The sequence below is a fragment of the Podarcis liolepis genome (genome assembly GCF_965112155.1).
Source record: "Podarcis liolepis genome assembly, chromosome: 12".
Lineage (NCBI taxonomy): Eukaryota > Metazoa > Chordata > Lepidosauria > Squamata > Lacertidae > Podarcis > Podarcis liolepis.
Window position 1 is genome coordinate 47,738,660 of NC_139563.1, and position 21,266 is coordinate 47,759,925.

General features: G+C 44.7%; 1 protein-coding gene across 3 annotated transcripts in view; it reads right to left on the minus strand.

Annotated features, from left to right (window-relative positions):
* NPHP3 (nephrocystin 3) overlaps positions 1-17,711 on the minus strand; it is a 41,151-nt gene extending 23,440 nt beyond the window's left edge. The window contains exons 1-12 of one of the 3 annotated variants that reach the window (XM_083467846.1): positions 17,005-17,710; positions 16,025-16,651; positions 15,661-15,786; positions 15,015-15,165; positions 13,756-13,908; positions 12,932-13,065; positions 10,511-10,671; positions 9,790-9,937; positions 8,776-8,850; positions 7,133-7,312; positions 5,022-5,125; positions 2,003-2,117 (exon numbers count right to left, since the gene is read on the minus strand). In XM_083467846.1, the coding sequence (XP_083323972.1) occupies positions 2,003-2,117; positions 5,022-5,125; positions 7,133-7,312; positions 8,776-8,850; positions 9,790-9,937; positions 10,511-10,671; positions 12,932-13,065; positions 13,756-13,908; positions 15,015-15,165; positions 15,661-15,786; positions 16,025-16,378 (1,701 nt within the window). In that variant the 5' untranslated portion in view covers positions 16,379-16,651; positions 17,005-17,710. Of the gene's footprint in view, positions 1-2,002; positions 2,118-5,021; positions 5,126-7,132; positions 7,313-8,775; positions 8,851-9,789; positions 9,938-10,510; positions 10,672-12,931; positions 13,066-13,755; positions 13,909-15,014; positions 15,166-15,660; positions 15,787-16,024 lie in introns of all 3 variants that reach the window. The other 2 variants (XM_083467845.1, XM_083467847.1) reach the window with 2 other exon arrangements.
* Between the last annotated feature and the right edge of the window lie 3,555 nt (positions 17,712-21,266).

Genomic DNA, 21,266 nt, shown 5'->3' on the forward strand with positions numbered 1-21,266 from the left:
CTCCTGAAAGGAGAATAAAGTACTGAGAATTGGACGCTGACACATTATGCTATCACTGACTGCCCAGTCCTATAGATTTGCTACAAATTGTTGCTTGCATCATAATAGGTCATGGTGGGCAATATCTGCTTTTCAACATTGTGATAAATCACTAGCTAAACACAATGTCTGAAATAATGATGGAGCTATGTAGAGGCATTGGCTGGCTTTATGGTTTTTCCTGAATTGTGATTTTCCCCCAGCACCTCCTCTTGTGATCGAGAGAAGAATTGGCTGGCTTCGCGGTTTCCCTCACATTGTGATTGTTGCATAGCACACACACGCACACACCATGATTCAATATATACTGCCAGGTCAAAAATTATGAAACTGATATCACAATATGGACTTCGATCTGGGTATTGAGAGAGAGAGAGAGAGAGAGAGAAGAGAAGACTCCCTGGAAAAGACCCTGATGTTGGGAAACATTGAGGGCACAAGGAGAAGGGGACGACAGAGGATGAGATGGTTGGACAGTGTTCTCGAAGCTACCAGCATGAGTCTGACCAAACTGGGGGAGGCAGTGGAAGACAGGAGTGACGGGCGTGCTCTTGTCCATGGGGTCACGAAGAGTCGGACACGACTAAACGACTAAACAACAACAACATCATTATATCTATATCTATATCTCTTGCCTAGCCCTAGCGGTATCCTATTAAAACTTTTGTCTGTATATGATGGGATGGTAGACCTCTGCAGAATGTAGACCTGCTTCTTCCCAGTGGGGCTGAATAGTCCGTAGAATGCAAAATAGGTGGATGGGTAGAGAAGAATGTTGATTTACTGGCTCAGATTCAGGAGAAGGGATCTCTGTCGTTATAAGTGCTACATCACCATTTTTGTCCCAGTAGTTGACCTGGCATTGCCCAGCATATGAGGAACCACACAACATCCTGGGTGGCAGGGACAGGGGACCAAGCACCCACATATGGATCAATGCCAAGCATAATGAACCATCGTCTTTTTTAAAAAAGAACAGTCATATCTTTAAACAACTGCTACACTTATACTTCGCACAAAGGCTTGCATATGGTTCCCTTCCCAGGCAGCTCACAAGGCCAGAACAGCCCAGCTTCAACAGTAGACACTGATTCACTTTGCCTTCACACTACTTTCGGGTCCACGAATTAGGGTATTATTCTAAAAATATGACTGCATGTATCTAAATCAAGAGAGACGAGCTCAGCAGCAGTGCAGTGTGCTGCCAACTGAAAAACGCCGACTGGGTTTGCCTGGAGCCTCAAACAGACGAAATACCACCTGTCTCTACTTCTTTGTCCAGATGGCTGGGAATAGCCAGGAAAACATATTACTCAGTGCATTAACTCTCATGGTTGTTGTTTTTTTGTTATGAACTAACTGGTATTCCTAAGATATATATATATTTCAGTGTCCTAGAGATTGTTTTTGCAGTTTCATGGCATTTGAGACAAAGCAGATATTGCTCACGTCCGAATATCACGTGAAGTCAATCTTTAACTGGCTCCCAAGAAGGGAAATGCAGCCATTTTGCTCTTCTCCATGTTATGGGGGTCAATGCAGCCCACCAGCTAGGCCAGCATTTGGCTTAACATGTCATCCAAAACCAAGATCATGGTTAAGGCCTCTTCTCCTCAACCACAACCTGTAACCATAGGCCAAATCTTGGCTACGCCCCATGGTTAACAAGGAGAGGCCTTAACCGTGGTCCAAGATTCCACAACATACTAAGCCTAACCTTTGCTTCGCTGCAATCCCATGTTGACCCGAAGGCCCAGGGAAGGAAAAAATGGGAATGACCTCCTTGCCAGGGATCAGAATGTTCAGAGTACACCATATGATGGCTTACTGTCAAATCAGAAATTCAAGGCCCATTAAAATAGTTCTTGACTTTTTCTTTAGCACACAGGCATTCAGGTCCTTAAAAAGACTTTGGCGATTCTGCCCTGCCCAATTTTCACTTTATTTATTTTTTTTGAAATACCTTTAAAGTGAGACGTCTGAGAATCAGCGCAGGCTCTGAACTGCTAGACAAAGGTTTCCCAACGAAATGATATAGGATGAGAGTATTTGGCGAATGCTTCTGTTGCAACTGAATCCTAGGGAGAAGGTGGAGAGACAAACAAGGGAGAAGATGAGTTTCTCGTGAACATACATTTTCAAAGTTGCATTACAGCATCTAAATGGTGCCAATGATCTTTTGGAATGTTAGTTTACTGTTTTTACTGTTTTTAATATTTTGAGACGGCTGTATTTAAATGTAAAAAAAAATGAGCAGAGAAGGATGATCAGTATGTGGGAAATATTGGGACTAGTATAGGAATGTAGGAAGATGCTTTGCACCAAGTTGAAACCATTGGTCCGTTTAGCCCAGTACAGTGGTACCTCAGGTTACATACGCTTCAGGTTACAGACTCTGCTAACCCAGAAATAGTACCTCGGGTTAAGAACTTTGCTTCAGGATGAGAACAGAAATTGTGCTCCGGCGGCGTGGCAGCAGCGGGAGGCCCCATTAGCTAAAGTGGTGCTTCAGGTTAAGAACAGTTTCAGGTTAAGAACAGACCTCCGGAACGAATTAAGTACGTAACCAGAGGTAGAGGTAAAGGGACCGCTGACCGTTAGGTCCAGTCATGGCCGACTCTGGGGTTGTGGCGCTCCTCTTGCTTTATTGGCCGAGGGAGCTGGCGTACAGCTTCTGGGTCATGTGGCCAGCATGACTAAGCCGCTTCTGGCGAACCAGAGCAGTGCACGGAAATGCCGTTTACCTTCCCGCCGGAGTGGTACCTATTTGTCTACTTGCACTTTGACGTGCTTTCGAACTGCTAGGTTGGCAGTTTCAGGTTAAGTTTCAGGTTAAGAACAGGCCTCTGGAACAAATTAAGTACTTAACTCGAGGTACCACTGTACTGGTTCTCAGGCAGGGTTCATTCCCAGCCCGGCTTGAGGTGCTGGACCCTTCTGCATGCACAACATGTGCCCTGCCACTGAGCTTGTTGACAGCACTTATAAATGCACTGTGCTTTCAGGGGGCATTAGCCAAATTGACCATTCGGACCATCCATGTCTTGCTGCAAGGGGGTGTATACACATATTTTGAAAGTGGACAAACAGGAGCAGCCAACTGTCTGGACTTAAAGTCTGTACAGCATATTATTTGGAGGCAACCCACTCTGTCCAAAGGGGATTCGTGTTTATGGGGCTTATCAGCCGAATGATTTCTCTCAACAGGACAGAGGTAGTTAATCAGTGGGTGAGGAAGGTCTGTGTGATCACCTCCCAGCCACCTCAGATTTGCTCCTCAACCATTTTGAGACCACTAAAAAGATGGCAAAAACCTGACCCTGCAGTTATTAGGCATGTGCAGGATTTCCTTACGACCCATAGAAAGGCAAAACACTTGGGCGTGGCCACAACAGAAGCAGGACAGAGAACCTGTGGCCATCCAAATGTTGCTGGACTACCATCCCATCATCCCCAACCATTGGCCTTGCTGGCTGGGGTTGATGGGATCTGTAGTTCAGCAACAGCCGGAAGGCAACAGGCTGTCCACCTGTTACATAATAATAATAATAATAATAATAATAATAATAATAATAATAATAATAATTTTATTTATACCCCGCCCTCCCCAGCCAAGACCAGGCTCAGTGCAGCTAACACCCGATATAAAAAAACTGATTTAAATACAACTTAAAAACAAGATTAAAATACAACATTAAAACATTAAAATACAGCCTCATTTCTGTGGAAACTCAAATCAAAACCTTTTGGGGGGATGAAAATGTCAAGTCTTCACCAAGGCTAACTATCCAGACTGGTCCTACATGGGCCAGAAAAAAAGCCAGGGAAGTCCCCAAATAGGAGTTCCATCACAGGAGGAGAAAGGAAAAAAGAAAGAGGGGGAGGGAATCAAATTGGCTCCAAGCCAAAGGCCAGGTGGAACAACTCTGTCCTACAGGCCCTGCGGAAAGAAATCAGATCCTGCAGGGCCCTGGTCTCATGAGGCAGAGCGTTCCACCAGGCCGGAGCCAGAGTTGAAAATGCCCTGGCTCTGGTTGAAGCTAATCTGACTTCCTTAGAGCCCGGGACCTCTATGGTGTTGCTATTTATGGACCTTGAGGCTCTCCGTGGGGCATACCAAGAGAGGCAGTCCCGTAGGTACGAGGGTCCTATTTCCAAGAGAAATAGTTTCTCTTGGCTTCCAAAAGGACCGTACTTTTGAACATTTGCAGAGTACCTTCTATCTGCCAGGTTTATTTCTATCCAAGAGCTATTTTGTGGACTTGGGACTTCTTATTCAGCAGCATCCATGGGATTTAGGCAGGGAAATCAACACCCAGAGGATCATGGCTTCCCCATCTTTGCTACGGAATATTGGGGGGTGGGGTTGTTAAAAAAAACCCACACAGAACTGAAAGGCCAAGGAGGAGGAGACAGAGCAGGAACAGATCCTGTCCCACTATAGGAGCTAGAGTCCAGCTTTGACTCCATTTTGCAAAAGAAGGTCCCTAAGAAACACTAACTCTGCTCTAAGCAAGGCAACTGCTCCCCCATTACGTCCCCTTAGCTGTCACGCTAGGACTGGCATATCTGGTTCAGCTCTGAAAGGCTGCTCTTGTGAACTTTCTCCGTCATATCCTGCAACTTTATTGGGTACAACTATGGGGACCCATAGAAGAAGAAGAAGGAGGAGGAGGAGGAGGAGGAGGAGGAGGAGGAGGAGGAGGAGTTTGGATTTGATATCGCGCCTTTCACTCCCTTTAAGGAGTCTCAAAGCGGCTAACATTCTCCTTTCCCTTCCTCTCCCACAACAAACACTCTGTGAGGTGAGTGTGGCTGAGAGACTTCAGAGAAGTGTGACTGGTCCAAGGTCACCCAGCAGCTGCATGTGGAGGAGCGGAGACGCGAACCCGGTTCCCCAGATTACGAGACTACCGCTCTTAACCACTACACCACACTGGCTCTCGTAAAAACAAAGAAGGAAAACACTTAAAAGACCATACCATTTTGACAAAAGGAGAGATTTTCCTGAGCCTGGTCCTCCGGACACGAGAAGGGGCGGGATTGGCGCTGGGGCTGCCACCAAGTCATTCAGGCGTTCGTAATACTGCAAACGAAAATCAGGCATCGTAACAAAGAGCTCTGGGGTTAAGTCAAGAAACAGAGTGATTCAAAAAACTAAGCATCTACTTCATCTTGAGGCTCTGTGTGATATAACAAGAAGATATAACAGCATCTTGGGTCCCCCAAACGCTCAGTTCTAAATACATTGACTCGTAAGTCAAGCTGAATATAATTGGCTAGTGTCCACATTAGTATTCTTAAGGACACTGTCTTGGTCACAGATTAGCTCACCATCACTCAGCGGAGGCAGAGCTGAGCTAAGTTTACTTTCTCATGCACCACATGGTTAATAGGCTACCATGATAAGAGGGCTCTTTTGCTCCTGACTCATGCACAGAGGAAGCAAGTAATGACCGCTGGCTTCATGCTTATGTCTGAACCAGGGATCATTGTTTATTTCCTCTATGCATGAGTGGGAGGAGCAAGAGAGCTCTCCAAGGCATGGTCACAGCAAACCACTAACCATCATATGCAAACCACATAAATATTTCACAAGTAGACTTGAATGTCTGGATCCCTTTGCCCTTTTTTTAAAAAAAAGTCAGATATTCAATTAGGGGTCTCTCACCATCACGTCATTAGAAGTGTCATAGAACATGCTCTTATAACTAAAAGATTTAGTATGATTCTTCAAAATTCTGGAGGGACAGCTTTGCTTTTAGCCTAGGCCTCTCCCCACCAAAATGCAGAATCGCCTCTTACAGCCAATATACTGAAATTCAACATACCCAGAAACAGATGCAATCCTTCCAACATTGATTTATGTAAATGTGATAGAAAAGATACATCTGCAAAACTCTTAAATTCACTTAGCATGAAACAATTTCTTCCAGTGTATGACTTTTTGAACTCTAGGAGCACCACCATTCCATGAGCTACATTTCTAACATGAGTACAATGGTACCTCGGGTTACAGACGCTTCGGGTTACAGACTCCGCTAACCCAGAAATAATACCTCGGGTTAAGAACTTTGCTTCAGGATGAGAACAGAAATCATGCGGCAGCAGCGGGAGGCCCTATTAGCTAAAGTAGTACCTCAGGTTAAGAACAGTTTCAGGTTAAGAACGGACCTCCAGAACGAATTAAGTTCTTAACCCGAGGTACCACTGTACATTTCCCCCTTCAAATATGCTTTCTGGAGTCTTGGCAGCCAAGCCATTGTACACAATCCAAGCCCCTGTGCATGTTCCATTGAATACCCAGCTCCCCTGCGAATGTGCCGCCCCCTTGATTAAAACACAGAGGGAGCACACCTCCGTGTGCAAAGGAATGTATACATAGAGTTGGTGCCCTTCTTGCCAACAGTGTTCTGTTTAGATTTCTGTGTATGAAAGAAACCAGTGGATTGAAGCAGTGGCGTAGCGTGGGGGGTGCAGGGGGGGCCGGCCGCACCGGGCGCAACATCTGGGGGTTAGTGTTAGGGGGTTCCCTCGGCCTATAGAGCGAGATGAGTCGGTCACGACTGGACCTAATGGTGAGGGGGACCTTTATCTTTACCTCTGGTTACGTACTTAATTCGTTCCAGAGGTCCGTTCTTAACCCGAAACTGTTCTTAACCTGAAGCACCACTTTAGCTAATGGGGCCTCCTGCTGCCACCGCCACGCAATTTCTGTTCTCATCCTGAAGCAAAGTTCTTAACCTGAGATACTATTTCCAGGTTAGTGGAGTCTGTAACCTGAAGCGTATGTAACCTGAAGCGTATTTAACCCGAGGTACCACTGTACTTGTTACTTCAACAGTAAGGAAGCATACAGCCAGCTGGAATACGATCATTACATTTCCTCCTTGGTATAGGCACATTTGGCAATTGTCCCAGAACCAACCGAATCGTCTGCCTGAGACATATGGCCTCCTTCAGCCTGAAGACTGAAAGCCTCCAGGGATGTTTGCAAACCCCACTCTTCCTGCAAGAGTGGCAGCCCTGCTGCAAGTGAAGGAAAACAGACACAAACACTTATTGTGTGCCTTAAAATAGGGCACAAACTTACTTTCTCAAATCCAAGCTCAGAAGTTGAACTGGACGCCTGCTGGAATGCCTCCATCTGTTCTTGTTCATCGTGAGCATCCCACAGCACGTCTCCAAAAATTTCCTCTTCGGGAATGGAAGGCTCAGCACTGTCTGTTGCGCCCTTCCTTTCCAGTTGTGTAATTTCACAGCCCAGTATATCCTATGTTAGCAGAAAAACAAATCCTATGAAGAAGCAGTGAGTGACTCTTGTCTACGAAGTGGTCAGTGCCCAAAGAAGGAGGTAAAGGTAAAGGGACCCCTGACCATTAGGTCCAGTCGTGACTGACTCGGGTTGCAGCGCTCATCTCGCTTTACTGGCCGAGGGAGCCGGCGTACAGCTTCCGGGTCATATGGCCAGCATGACTAAGCCACTTCTGGCGAACCAGAGCAGCGCACGGAAGCGCCGTTTACCTTCCCGCTGGAGCGGTACCTATTTATCTACTTGCACTCTGACGTGCTTTTGAACTGCTAGGTTGGCAGGAGCAGGGACCGAGCAACGGGAGCTCACCCCGTCGCGGGGATTCGAACCGCCGACCTTCTGATCGGCAAGTCCTAGGCTCTGTGGTTTAACCCACAGCACCACCCGTGTCCCTAAAGAAGGAGGTGCTGGGGCTTAAATCTACCCCAAGGACTTCTCCACCACCAAATTCAGGTGGGCTTTGGAGGAATCATCCTTTCTTCATATAGTTCATGTGTTTTAGGGATGTCCTGCCATCAGTCCAGTTCCAACTTAACATAAAACCATGGTTTTCCTACTACTTTCCTACTACAGCAAATCTTGGTCTTACACGCTTTCTCTGTTTTTTCCTCTTCTGAGCATACAAGGAAAGAGACTGGAAGCTTCTGATGTCAAACAAACCATTCTGCTGATGTTCTATTTCAGGAGGACATGGGTGGCGCTGTGGTCTAAACCACTGAGCCTTTTGGGCTTGCTGATCAGAAGGTTGGCAGTTTGAATCCCCATGAAGGAGTGAGCTCCCGTTGCTCTGTCCCAGCTCCTGCCAACCTAGCAGTTCAAAAGCATGCCAGTGCAAGTAGATAAATAGATACCACTCTGTTGGGAAGGTAAACGGCGTTTCCATGTGCTCTGGTTTCTGTCACGGTGTTCCGTCAGTTTAAGTCATGCTGGCCACAAGACCTGGAAAGTTGTCTGTGGACAAACACCAGCTCCCTCAGCCTGAAAGTGAGATGAGCGCCACAACCCCATAGTCACCTTTGACTAGACTTAAGAGTCCAGGGGTCATTTGCCTTTCTTCTTCTTCTTTTTTACAATTTCAGGGTGGTTATTGAGAACAAGCCGGGGTCAAATCATAATTTCAGATCTTTCCTTGTTCTCACCAACCATAGTTCAAGCAACCCACAGTTTCCTGAAGTTTGCATATTACCTAAACCTGCAATTAGTTTTAAAGCTGAAGCCAAATGCTTTTGGCTTCCCCACTCTGGCTTTAAATAAGATCCTTTAAAATATACTCTAGATATGCATATAATAATGCAATGTGTGAAGCAACCCCAATTTATGCAAACGAAAGTCAAGAACCCCATGTTGATTTATTCCTTTAAAAAAATAAATCACAGCATTTATACACTGCTTTTCCACCAGACAACTGGCCTTTGGGGAAATACCTGTTTTATGGTCTTTTCCACATAATTATAGACTTCACGGGCTCCTTCCTCTTCTCCTCCCATATGGCTGATGATCTGGGGTAGGAGGAGAGAGAAATGATTCTGAAAAGACTACGTCTCCAGATAGAAGTAGGTTGTTTTTACAGACCTGAGGCATCTTATTCAGAAAATATTTGCACACTTTAAAAAAACAGAAAGTCAGTTCAGCATACTACTCTCCTAGGCAACAATAATTCAATCTCCTGATTCCATAGGAAGCCTAGATGAGCTACTCTTTTCCTTTTAAAAATTGCTTCGTTACAAACATACACAAACTTATTTACATTTTAAAATTAAATATCACAAAAAGAATTAAACGGGGTTGTTGCTTTTCAAAGGGTGTGGATCATCAGGCCATGCTGTATATTTGGATGTAGGGCTGTATTTAAAATTTGCACCGTTATGCAATAACCACCCAATAATAGCCATTTCAAACTCAGTAGTACAAAGGGCAGGAATGACAGAAGACAAAAATGAATGCTAGTAGGGAAGAGTAATTCGAAGTATCTTCATTCTTTGAATCCAATTAATTTTAAGGACAGAGCATTTTTTTCAGAACTGAACTACATAAACAAAAGCACATTTTAAAGGCCAAAAAAATAAAAATAAAAATCCTTCCTCATTAGGGTTCAAGGTGAAAAATATTACTATCACAGCAATCTTAGAAGCAATATCTCTTTTTGGAAACCTCAGCCTTTTTTCCACTAGATATTTATATCAAAGACAGAAACAACTATTGCAGCGTGACAGTAAACAACTATCTGGGAAGCAAAATTGATTTGGGATTGCACGATCAGGTTGCATTCAATTGCCTGAATGTGTGCTATTCCATTATCTTCCTGCATGCACTATCCTTAAAAAAAAAAAAAAATTATTTAAGGCGTCACATACAAATTATGTTAACACCAGCTTCTTCAAACGGTTACAAAATAAGAAAACTGATAAACGTACTAACTTGCAGCACACTCTGATTACCTTTGTTTTGTTCACATAACGAACTTGCTCAACTAATCGCTGCACAGAATCCGAACCGACTTGTCCATCTTCCAGTCGGTGGCAAATAAGACGGGGCTTCCCTTCAGGGTTTTTCAAGAAGGCTTCTTCGCACTCATCCAGCAGGCAGCTAGATTGAAAAACCAGCATTTTTGTGCTATATACTATTCTGCTGTAGCACACAGTTTTCATCAACATCAGCCGCAAGGGTGCACTTTTTTCTACAAAAGGCTCCAGTCAAAAAGGGGCAAGCCTTTTTATCACGAAACAAGCAACGTGCCTTTAAAAAACTGAGGGCAAAAACGTACTGAGATTCAGAGTTGTAAAGAAAGAAACAAAAATAAATAAAACCAAATGGGTCTTTTAAGGAAAAGTACCCTTAGGCTGCAATCCTCTAAACCCCATTAAACACAGTAAGTAGGCATTAGACATTGCGCTCTTAGTATTCTTTCTAGGAAGAATTCTGGTGTATACATTTGAATAAAGTAAGCGTACTTCAATTGGAATATGTTAGAAAACCTGTGGTGTTGAGACAAGCTGAGTTTTTTAATCTGGTTTAAGGCAGGTTCCGTATTCAAGTATTTAAAAACAAAACTGATTGAAAATATATTCCATATACCCAGGAACATCTTAGTGACATAGTCCACTTTTACTGATGTACTTGCCTGTTTCTGTTTAACGGTTTCCTAAGCTGCTAACTCACCTTGGCAAATTTAGATGCAAGAACAAAATGGCTAAAGAGCTTTTCTCAATTTCCCATTTTCTCACAGCCTGGAAAGTACTTTCGGTTTCTACTGGAAAATGGACAGCTTGGAAGAAGTATTCCATTGTTTCACAATATTTCCGAAGTTTGGGAGAGTATTTCTGAAAGTTAAGAGGAAAATGTGGGTTTTGTTATGGGTGCTAAATTGCCATCACAAAAAACAAGATTGAGCAAACTAGGCCATTGTTTCGCTGGGTTTCTCTAATTGGGGTTAACACAAGAAACTCTGGCTAGCAGTAATCACTGTTAACCATTAAGTCTACTCTCAGCCACAGTCATTCATAAATGATTACTAGTAGTGGGTTGTAAGCCTGAGAGTCATTTGGCATGCTGGATACCACCTTCCTTCCTAAATCGATTTATTTTCTCTCCAGTTAGCTACAAGACGCTCTGGATGATGTCAAGGACACGCCAAGAGACAGTCCCGTTCTTTCGTTTCTCAGATTTATTTACTTACAATAATTTATAACTCGCTTTTCTATACAAGGATACTCAAACTGGTCCACACAACCGAGCAAAGATAGTACTGAAAGACCAAAATAATATATTATACAAGCACAAGAATAACAGATTGAGGTTGAATCCTGACAAGACAGAAGTACTGTTTTTGGGGGACAGGAGGCAGGCAGGTGTGGAGGATTCCCTGGTCCTGAATGGGGTAACTGTGCCCCTGAAGGACCAGGTGCGCAGCCTGGGAGTCATTTTGGACTCACAGCTGTCCATGGAGGCACAGGTCAAATCTGTATCCAGGGAAGCTGTTTACCAGCTCCATCTGGTACGTAGGCTGAGACCCTATCTGCCTGCGGACTGTCTCGCCAGAGTGGTGCATGCTCTGGTTATCTCCCGCTTGGACTACTGCAATGCACTCTACGTGGGGCTACCTTTGAAGGTGACTCGGAAACTACAACTAATCCAGAATGCGGCAGCTAGACTGGTGACTGGGGGCGGCCGCCGAGACCATATAACACCAGTCTTGAAAGACCTGCATTGGCTCCCAGTATGTTTCCGAGCACAATTCAAAGTGTTGGTACTGACCTTTAAAGCCCTAAACGGCCTCGGTCCAGTATACCTGAAGGAGCGTCTCCACCCCTACCATTCTGCCCAGACGCTGAGGTCGAGCGCCGAGGGCCTTCTGGCGGTTCCCTCATTGCGAGAAGCAAAGCTACAGGGAACCAGGCAGAGGGCCTTCTCGGTAGTGGCGCCCGCCCTGTGGAACGCCCTTCCAGCAGATGTCAAAGTGATAAACAACTACCTGACATTCAGGAGACATCTTAAGGCAGCCCTGTTCAGGGAAGTTTTTAACGTGTGATATTTTATTGTATTTTTGGTTTCTATGGAAGCCGCCCAGAGTGGCTGGGGAGGCCCAGCCAGATGGGCGGGGTATAAATAATAAATTATTATTATTATTATTATTATTATTATTATTATTATTATTATTATTATATCCAAGATCACAGCACAATTTCATGCACAGTTGAAAATAGAAGAGTTTCAAATCAGTTGACGTAAGACCCAAAAGCTCACTAGAACAGCTGTATTTTCATTGCTCCACGAAACATGGGTAGCAATGGTGTCGGACGGAGCCCTGTTGGAAGAGTGTTCCACAACACTGGACCTCCCACCCACTGCACCTCCAATGGTCGCAGAATCCAGATTTCAACATTGATTTTAGTGCTCAGGTAGGTTCAAACTGAAGGCAGCAGTTCTGGTTTGGAGGGGTTTGAACTTCCCTTTCTCAAAAAGGTTTGCAAAGGCCCAGGGGCATTTCAAGCTAAGCATAACTATAATAAAACACTTATCCAGTTGCTGTACATTATACTGAGATTTTGTTGGTAGATAGGTAAATAAATGACAGTGTGGACTACAACCAGGTGGATGGAAGTTACATTCTGATCAAACCAAAATTCAAAATAAAGTTGCTGTGTCACACAGCCAGAATAATACACTCTTTGCACTGAAGTGATTCATTGTGTCACACACCAGGTCACCAAGGCGTCATAAATTCAGAAAATTCTGCTCCATATGACAGAAAAAAGCCACATTATTTATGAGCCAAGTAATATATTTAAGGCTTATACTGTCTGCTCTGGTGGGTAGCAGTTCTCTATACCTTGAGGCAGACACCTCGCTCAGCAATATGACTCAAAATTACTTTTAAACTGGAAAATGGCAAGCAGTAACCTAGAAATCTTATCAATACAAAACACAGGCTTTACTAACTGGGCAATGTTCCCTGTTTCGAAAACTGTGAAATCAGGATACAGTTTATTGTCCGTGTGAAGCAGATTGCAAAGTGTTGTGACAACAGAATGCAGAAAAGTGTTGAAAATCACTAGTATATCCTGCACGCATTTTTCTCACCTGTATGAAAATGTCTACTTCTTGCTGAGTCTCTTCTGTACTGATGAGATACACCCTAATTGTATTGCTCCACAAAGAGTGGGAAAACAAGGGAGTGACTTGCAGCAAACTAGCGACAGCTGCATCCCAGTCATCTGCAAAAGTAAGAAAAGACAACACACACAAACACATTGTTAGCCGATTCAAAACCACCAATCAGTTTAATGCAGCCCAGCCAGTCCATCCCTCCCACCAAGCTCTTCCAACAGTCACAGGGGGTGGTATGCAATTGGCCTGGCCTGTCAATGTTGCCAGGCTGGACCTTAAGGTCCACAAAATGTTGTTCATTCATCAATATTTCTTTAAACTGAATGTCACGTTTCGAAGCAGCGAATGAAAATATCCTGTGCTACCAACTACGTGTGCCGTAGTGCTCTCTTTAAAAAGAAAAGAAGTCCCTTTGGGTGGCTTCACACAGAGAGAGACACACACATGTGACTTTTGAATTTAAAAAGTGATGCCTTTAACAACCACAACAACACAACACCCATTTCAGGATAGGGAGGGAAGATTCAATCAATCAATCAATCAATCAATCAGTCAATCAATCAATCATTATTTCACCAGTTTAAACCTCAATTGCCACTACAGGTCATCTGCAAAGAAGCTGGAATTTGTGCCGGTACATGATATAACTAAAACACTGATGAAAAGATGAATTGTTCTGCAGGTCGACTCCGCATTTCAGCCACAGTTTGTCTTGAAGTGATACAACACTGCAAGATTTTGTCTCGGGTCTTTTAAAATTTTAATCACCCTTGCTTCAGAGAGAACCAAGCCCTTACCTCTGTTGACATTTGCAAATGGCCCTTCCACATCTATGGAGCTATGTGCAAACTCAGGGCCTCGGAAGGACTGCTGAAGCTGTATCATGCTGCCCATGGAAGGCTCGCTTCCCAAAGCTCCGCCAGTCCAATATTCGGTCTGAGCTCCAGTGGCTTAAAAATAAAACAAGCATTTACTGATGGATACCTATTGTTTACATAGACTGGTCATCAATTACCTAGTCATTTAGGCGACATGCAACAATTTAATCAGCATAACATAAATCAAATGATGAATGATCAAATTAGGAAACATAAAACAACAGCTTAAAACACAATCAGATTATTATCATTGTATAACCCAGGCTACCTTCTGGTGTTGATATAATATCTTGGGTGTTTGGCCATTAAGGGAAACAAAGGAAAGACGCTCAGTGTGAGATGGCAAATAGTTAGAAGGACAAAGCCTGAGTTTAGGAGTTGCAGTGATATGACCAAGAATTAAATCAGCAAGCTGGAGAGTCAGAACAGTATTTGAGAGCAATTGTTTGATTTCTGTTTGAATCCAAGACTGCAGCTGTAGACCTTTTTGGGGTGTTAATGCTGCGACCCCTCCATCATAGGCTGTTGTATATATGTGTAGATAAAACTTTATATCATAAAGACACCACAGTCTCTGCTGTGCCTCATTTCCAAAAGGAAACATGAACACTGGGGAAGCCCCTAAGACCCACAGAATCTTGCACCGCTAGGAGTTTGGGGTGGGGTGCAACATTTGGGGGCCAAATAGCATCTGTTGGCAGTGGTGCACGTGAGGATCACTGTACAGCGATACAATTTGAAATGGCTTGTGTGATGAGTTTGTGGGTGGGTGGGTAGTAATTTAGCAGATTATCATTGTTTAAAAGTTAATATTATGTAGTAGTTTTTTTAATCCACCAGGAATAGAAGCCGATAGCTTTTTGTCTATCTTATGCTACATACAGTGGTACCTCGGGTTACATACGCTTCAGGTTACAGACGCTTCAGGTTAAGACTCCGCTAACCCAGAGATAGTATCTCGGGTTAAGAATTTTGCTTCAGGATGAGAACAGAAATCGCGCGACTGCGGCGCGGCAGCAGCGGGAGGCCCCATTAGCTAAAGTGGTGCTTCAGGTTAAGAACAGTTTCAGGTTAAGAATGGACCTCCGGAACGAATTAGGTACTTAACCCGAGGTACCACTGTATTTATATACATTGTCCCCCCACGACTGGCAAAAGCAGCAGGTTAAAATTCTTACTGGTAACCTCCGTGCAGCTGTCATCTGAATCCGACTCCTCAGGATCAAAGACCTGGATGCCTTGGGCCTGCAGCCTCTGCAGTTTTGCCTCCAGATCCCGCTTAGCCCTCAGTAAATCCTGAATTTCGTTTTCCTTGGTTTCTCTAAAAATCTATATAAAAAAGTAAGGTTAGCTATATGAACCTAACGACCAGCCAGAATTTACAGCTGTTCTAAAACACCACTTAATAGTATGTGAGAGTCCTTTCATGTTGGCATGAAACTAACACCAGCTGGGACAGTCCAGTGTACAAGCAACAGGACCCTCAGCCCCCACCAAGACGCAATGTGAAAGACAGAAGGAAAATAAGTAGACACAAATGGGAACTGCAACAAAATCTTGCAGTGTGGAGTGGCCCTGTTTAGGGTTTCGGCCACTTTTCCTTCTTCAAAATGCTCCATTTGATTCCTTCCTCTAGTTTTGTGTTTTCTCCCATTAACAGATACTCAGCATACATGTTCAGTGCCCACTGAGTTGCAGGGAGGTCTCCCCTTGAATATTCCCCAAGCATATTGATACATCCTTTTTGTTTCGCAGCGGCCAGTCCTGGTTTCAAAAGCTACCGGCACTCAGCACCTTAATTGGCTGCTAGAAGGAGCGATTTACCTTGAACTGCCTCTTGACTTTGTCCCGGTCGTGTTCGAATGTAGCTGCTCTCTCCATGGCTTGATATTTGGCTTCTAGAGCACTTTCTTTCTCCCGGAGTATCTTTTGATAGGTTTTCTGAAGTGCCTAAAAAAAGACCAGTGTTATTGAGAGAGAGAGAGTTTTCCCTAGGATGAAAAATTACAACTAAGCAATGGTTTTGACTGTTAACGTCTAAGTGTCAGAATAGAAAAATTGGCAGCTTGCAAGAAGCTGCTCTCCAATTCCAAAGCGGTGTTGTTGTTGTTGTTTTATTATGTTTGGTCTTGTAAACCTATGCCTCTTTTTGCTAGCCCAAGATGGCTGCCCCAGCCTTTCAAGTTACCTGTAGCTCTGCCCGAAGTCTCTTGTTCTCCTTATCCAGCTTGTTCTCCTTTTTCATCATAGAGGCCACCTCGTTGTTCTTGCTGATGCGGAAGATCTCATACTCCTTTTTCAGGCGCTCGTACTCTGCCATGCATTCCAGCTCCTGTACGGACGCTGTGGACTTGAAGCTGGCTCCGATGAGGCCTCCAGGCCGCGACGTCCCTACACGGCGGAAGGAGCTGCGCAGGAGGCGGGCTTTGGGCTTCACCTCCACGGGGATCTCGCAAGCTTCGCCACCACCTCCCTCGTAGGTGTCTTCAATCACCTCCCCGACTGTGCCGATGGGGTTCACCAACGATGAAGCAGTCCCCATAGCGCCTTCCTCAACCCTGTCTCTTCTTGATGGAAGTTACTGCCTTACTCAAAGGCTACACCTGTTCACCCATCCTCAGTATTTATGCCAAGACCCACAACTGAAGCTTTAAAGCTCTGTGCCAGCCCTATAGCCACAGATCGGCCTCCATTCTCCCATTCCACTTAGCCATGAACTGTTCCAAGATTGTTCGGCTGCTTCAGCTAGCCAGCTCTTTTGGTTCGCAACATGGCCAGGGTTTTTTAATGCACAGTCTTCAGGGCTCTGCATCTTCTAGATACTCAACAGGGAAATATTTTTAAAATTTGCAAATCAGCACGTACAGATGAAGAATGACAAAAGTTATTTTTTTTTTTTCTTAAACCCCAACACACTACCAAGCACTGGATTCTCCTCCTGGTCAGTTCTTACACCGCCCAGCCAAGATTGCAGCCACATGGTAAAGATTTTGTGAGTCTAGCCATCAGTACTACCACACCCGACTTCTGAATTTACCCGGCCAGCTGACCATCCCTGACTCACCGACAAATGTCTCCTGAAACAGTCTGGGTGAGTCTTCTTTTCGGTCCACTTTCATCCCCGGCAACGGCTGACAGAACAGCAGTGCAGCCCTTAGACACACTTACCTGAGGGCAAGTTCGTGTGAACTCAATGGGGCTCCCTGCTGAACAGACACGCGTATAGGATTTGCAGCGCAAAGCCCCTCCTGTCTCGCTCTCCTCCTAATAATGCACGCTTACTAGGGGGCGAGTCCCGCCGACTCGCAAGTAAACGCGAGCGCAGGGCCGGGCTGCATTCTGACGTGACTTTTCTAAAAGGCTGAAACCCTCCTACCGTCCCAGGGATGACCCAAGACTGCCCAGTCCGGTCAATATCTCCACCCCTCTTGCTAGAAAGGCAGAAGTCGCCAAAAGTTTCCCAGAGCGCCCGACGCAGAAGGCAGGAGGGGCCAAGCGCTTGACCGCCTTCCTCTGTCTGCCTGACTTTTTGCAGCTCCCTCGCTGCTTCCCGCAGCAACGGAGGGGGAGAAAGGAAGGAGGGAAGGGGAAAGAGGGAGAAGGAGGAGGAGGCAGTGACGTGGCTGCTTCTCCCTCCCTCGCTTCTGCCTGGGCAGCGGACGGAGGCGCCGTCGAGGGAAGAAGGCGCAGCGCCGGTGTCTGCGCTCGTTCTTTCCATCGCGCGGTTACTTCTCTTTCTCCCAACTTTCGCAGCTCAGCCCCATCCGGAGGGTTTGCAGCTGGTCAACGGCCTCAGGGTGCTTGAGCCGCAGAGTTGGAAGGGAGCCCCAAGGGTCATCTAGTCCAACCCCGTATCCCTCTCCCATGCAGGAATCTCAGCTAAAGCGCTGCTTAAGAAAACCTCCATGGAAGGAGATTTCACAACCTCCCGAGGGAGGCGAGGTGTCTGTGACAAAAAAATGTCTCTCGCTCAATGTAAACAAACTGTGAAAAAAGACTCTGACGAATTGATAGACGTACCTTTTATCTGTTTTGTAACACACGCACAGAAAACCCTTAACAAAAGCTAATTTTAAAAAAAGTTCTGCCAGAGGTTTAGTCAAGTCAAGTCATTGCTGGATTTACGTATAAGCTAAACAAGCTATAGCTTAGGGCCTCACTCTCTTGCCCCCCCCAAAAAAAAAATTAAGGGGGGGGGGAACTGGATGTATGTTTCCAAAATATAAGATTAAAAAAAACCACCTACATACAGCAACAGTGTTTTGTGTTGTGTAGGCTTCTATGATATAAGTAATGGGCCTGCTAGCCTGCTCCCTAAAATATCACTGGTTTGCTCATTTCTATATATAGGGTGCCTAGATTCTGCATGTGCAAATGGCTTTAGGTACCTATTAGGTCCATAAATTACCATATAGCATATATTCCACACAAAAAACAGTGACAATTTGTTGTTGACAAAGGACACCTGGACATATAAAGGGCCCCATTGCCTTCAGTAGCTTAGGGCCTCATCAAACCTAAATCCGGCCCTGTGAATCAAGTCCTACCCTCTAAAGCCATGTGGCAAAGCACATAGCTCCCCAACAGCACCCAAGATCCTGGGAACTGTAGGTTAAAGGTGCTGGGAATTGTAGCTACCAACTCCACCTGGTACGCAGGCTGAGACCATACCTGCCCGTGGACTGTCTCGCCAGAGTGGTGCATGCTCTAGTTATCTCCCGCTTGGACTACTGCAATGCACTCTACGTGGGGCTACCTTTGAAGGTGACTCGGAAACTACAACTAATCCAGAATGCGGCAGCTAGACTGGTGACTGGGGGCGGCCGCCAAGACCACATAACACCGGTCTTGAAAGACCTACATTGGCTCCCAGTACATTTCCGAGCACAATTCAAAGTGCTGGTGTTGACCTTTAAAGCCCTAAACAGCCTCAGTCCAGTATACCTGAAGGAGCGTCTCCACCCCCATCGTTCTGCCCGGACGCTGAGGTCCAGCGCCGAGGGCCTTCTGGCGGTTCCCTCATTGCGAGAAGCAAAGCTACAGGGAACCAGGCAGAGGGCCTTCTCGGTAGTGGCGCCCGCCCTGTGGAACGCCCTCCCATCAGATGTCAAAGCAATAAACAACTACCTGACATTCAGAAGACATCTTAAGGCAGACCTGTTCAGGGAAGTTTTTAATGTGTGATATTTTAGTGTATTTTTGGTTTCTTAGGAAGCCGCCCAGAGTGGCTGGGGAAACCCAGCCAGATAGGCGGGGTATAAATAATAAATTATTATTATTATTATTATTAGCTTGGTGAAGGGTAAACTTTGGTGCACATGATGGTTTGGGAAAAGTCATGTGCTTTAAATGGATGGTGTGAGTGTGACCGTGGCCTCAGATTTTAGTGGAAGCACAAGTTTTTTGCACTTCTCACTGAAATCAATGGGTTTTTTCCGGAACAACCGAAGGAGGTAGCCCATTAATTATAGATTATGTACTTTAAGAGGCTTCATTGAGGACAATTGTAAACTGGCACGTAAGAAAATGGCTGCTTCCTAAACATAACATAGCAGATGATTTTGCTGTGCAAATAGGGCTCCACATGCTGTTCTCTGAAGTGCAATGCAACCTCGTCCAGGGAAACATGCCACATGTATTATTCATCCATGCAAAATGAAGGTAGATTTAGAGCTTTGATTGTGAAAATGAAATTGCTGCGATCATTCACACATATCCCGATGCTGTTTGTTGGTAGGAAATTACCCAGAGCCCAGAATTAAGCAGATGTTTGGTTTGCAAAGCGTACCAACCCAGCAGCTGGCCGCATTAGTATTTCAGAAGAATTTCTTACAAAGAGGTATGGAAATTAACAAAGAAATAATATACATCTGAAAGTAGATGCATTTTAGAGAATGGGCTGCTGGGTTCCTAATTTCCATGATAGGGATTCATTTTACACCGAAGTGCTATCCTTTCACCATTTTATTTATGATTTTTTTCCAGAAAATAGGGAACCCATTACAATGGTTTTATTAGCAACTGCTTTAGATAGGCAGTTCACTACAGCCTTTTAAAAAGGCTGCATGCAACTGAATATGAATTCTGCATGCAACTGAATATGAATTCAAACTGGGACAAACCAAATTATGTGGGTGATGGTCAGCAGACCACTCATACTTGGCCCTGGCATTCTTGGCATCTGTCCTGACAGGAGTGACTTTGTTGCCTCAGGCTTTTTTTATAAGTAGTTCTGGCCAACAACACTCCAAACAGTACTGGTTGGTTGGTTTCCAGCCACCATTTCATTTCCCACAATTCCCCAAACAATTGGGGGGAAGTATCGGTTCGAATCCCCACGACGGGGTGAGCTCCCGTTGCTCGGTCCCTGCTCCTGCCAACCTAGCAGTTCGAAAGCTTGTCAAAGTGCAAGTAGATAAATAGGTACCACTCTGGCAGGAAGGTAAACAGCGTTTCCGTGCGCTGCTCTGGTTCGCCAGAGTCATGCTGGTCACATGACCCGGAAGCTGTATGCCGGCTCCCTCGGCCAATAAAGCGAGATGAGCGCCGCAACCCCAGAGTCGGTCATGACTGGACCTAATGGTCAGGGGTCCTTTTACCTTTACCTTTTATAGGAAATTAAAATGGTGGCTTGCAGGAAAGCAAGGGTATTTTGGGAAATGATAAATGATTAGATCTTTTAAAAAATATGTTTAAAATGAGTATATCAAAAAAGCATGAAGCGTTTCTGTTAGGGATTATAGGGGCAGAAAAAATGTTAAAGATTTTTTTATGTATATAGCAACAGCAGCTAGGATTATGCACAGAAATGGAAGGAAGAAGTTCCTCCCAAAGAAGATGGGATAAGTAAGATAATCGACTATGCAGAACTGGCAAAATTAAGAGAATCTAATGATGAGTGTTTTATGAATGCCTTTTTCAGACTACTGAAAGAAATACAATTTGATGAACTCGTGAGCAGGATTTGAGCTATGAGCAACTGAAGTAATATTGTAGTTTTGATTTGATAGATAGAAGGTAGAGTGCAGCTGAAGGGGAAAAACCAACTCCGTGGAAAACGGGGTGAGAAGTCGACAAAAATAAAAGATGAAATTATGTTTTGAATGTTGAAACTTAATAAAAAAATTGTTTTGGGAGAAAAGGAAATTAAAATGGTAGCTAGACTTACCCACCCAGTTCTATTTGGTGCACAGTTCTTGCCACCACTGCCAACTAAATCCACTAATTGATGGACCCCTATCCAGACACTCCTTAACCTGGAACCAGATCTAGTGGTAGTGAGGAATATATAGCTGAGCATTTTTTTTCCTTCCAAACTCAGTCACGATAATGGATGGCTTTCCCACTACGGGGGGGGGGGGAAATGCTTCCTTATTTGCTATGTTCATTTGCCAGTGGTTTGACTACTGCTTTTTGCAGTCTTTGGGCTC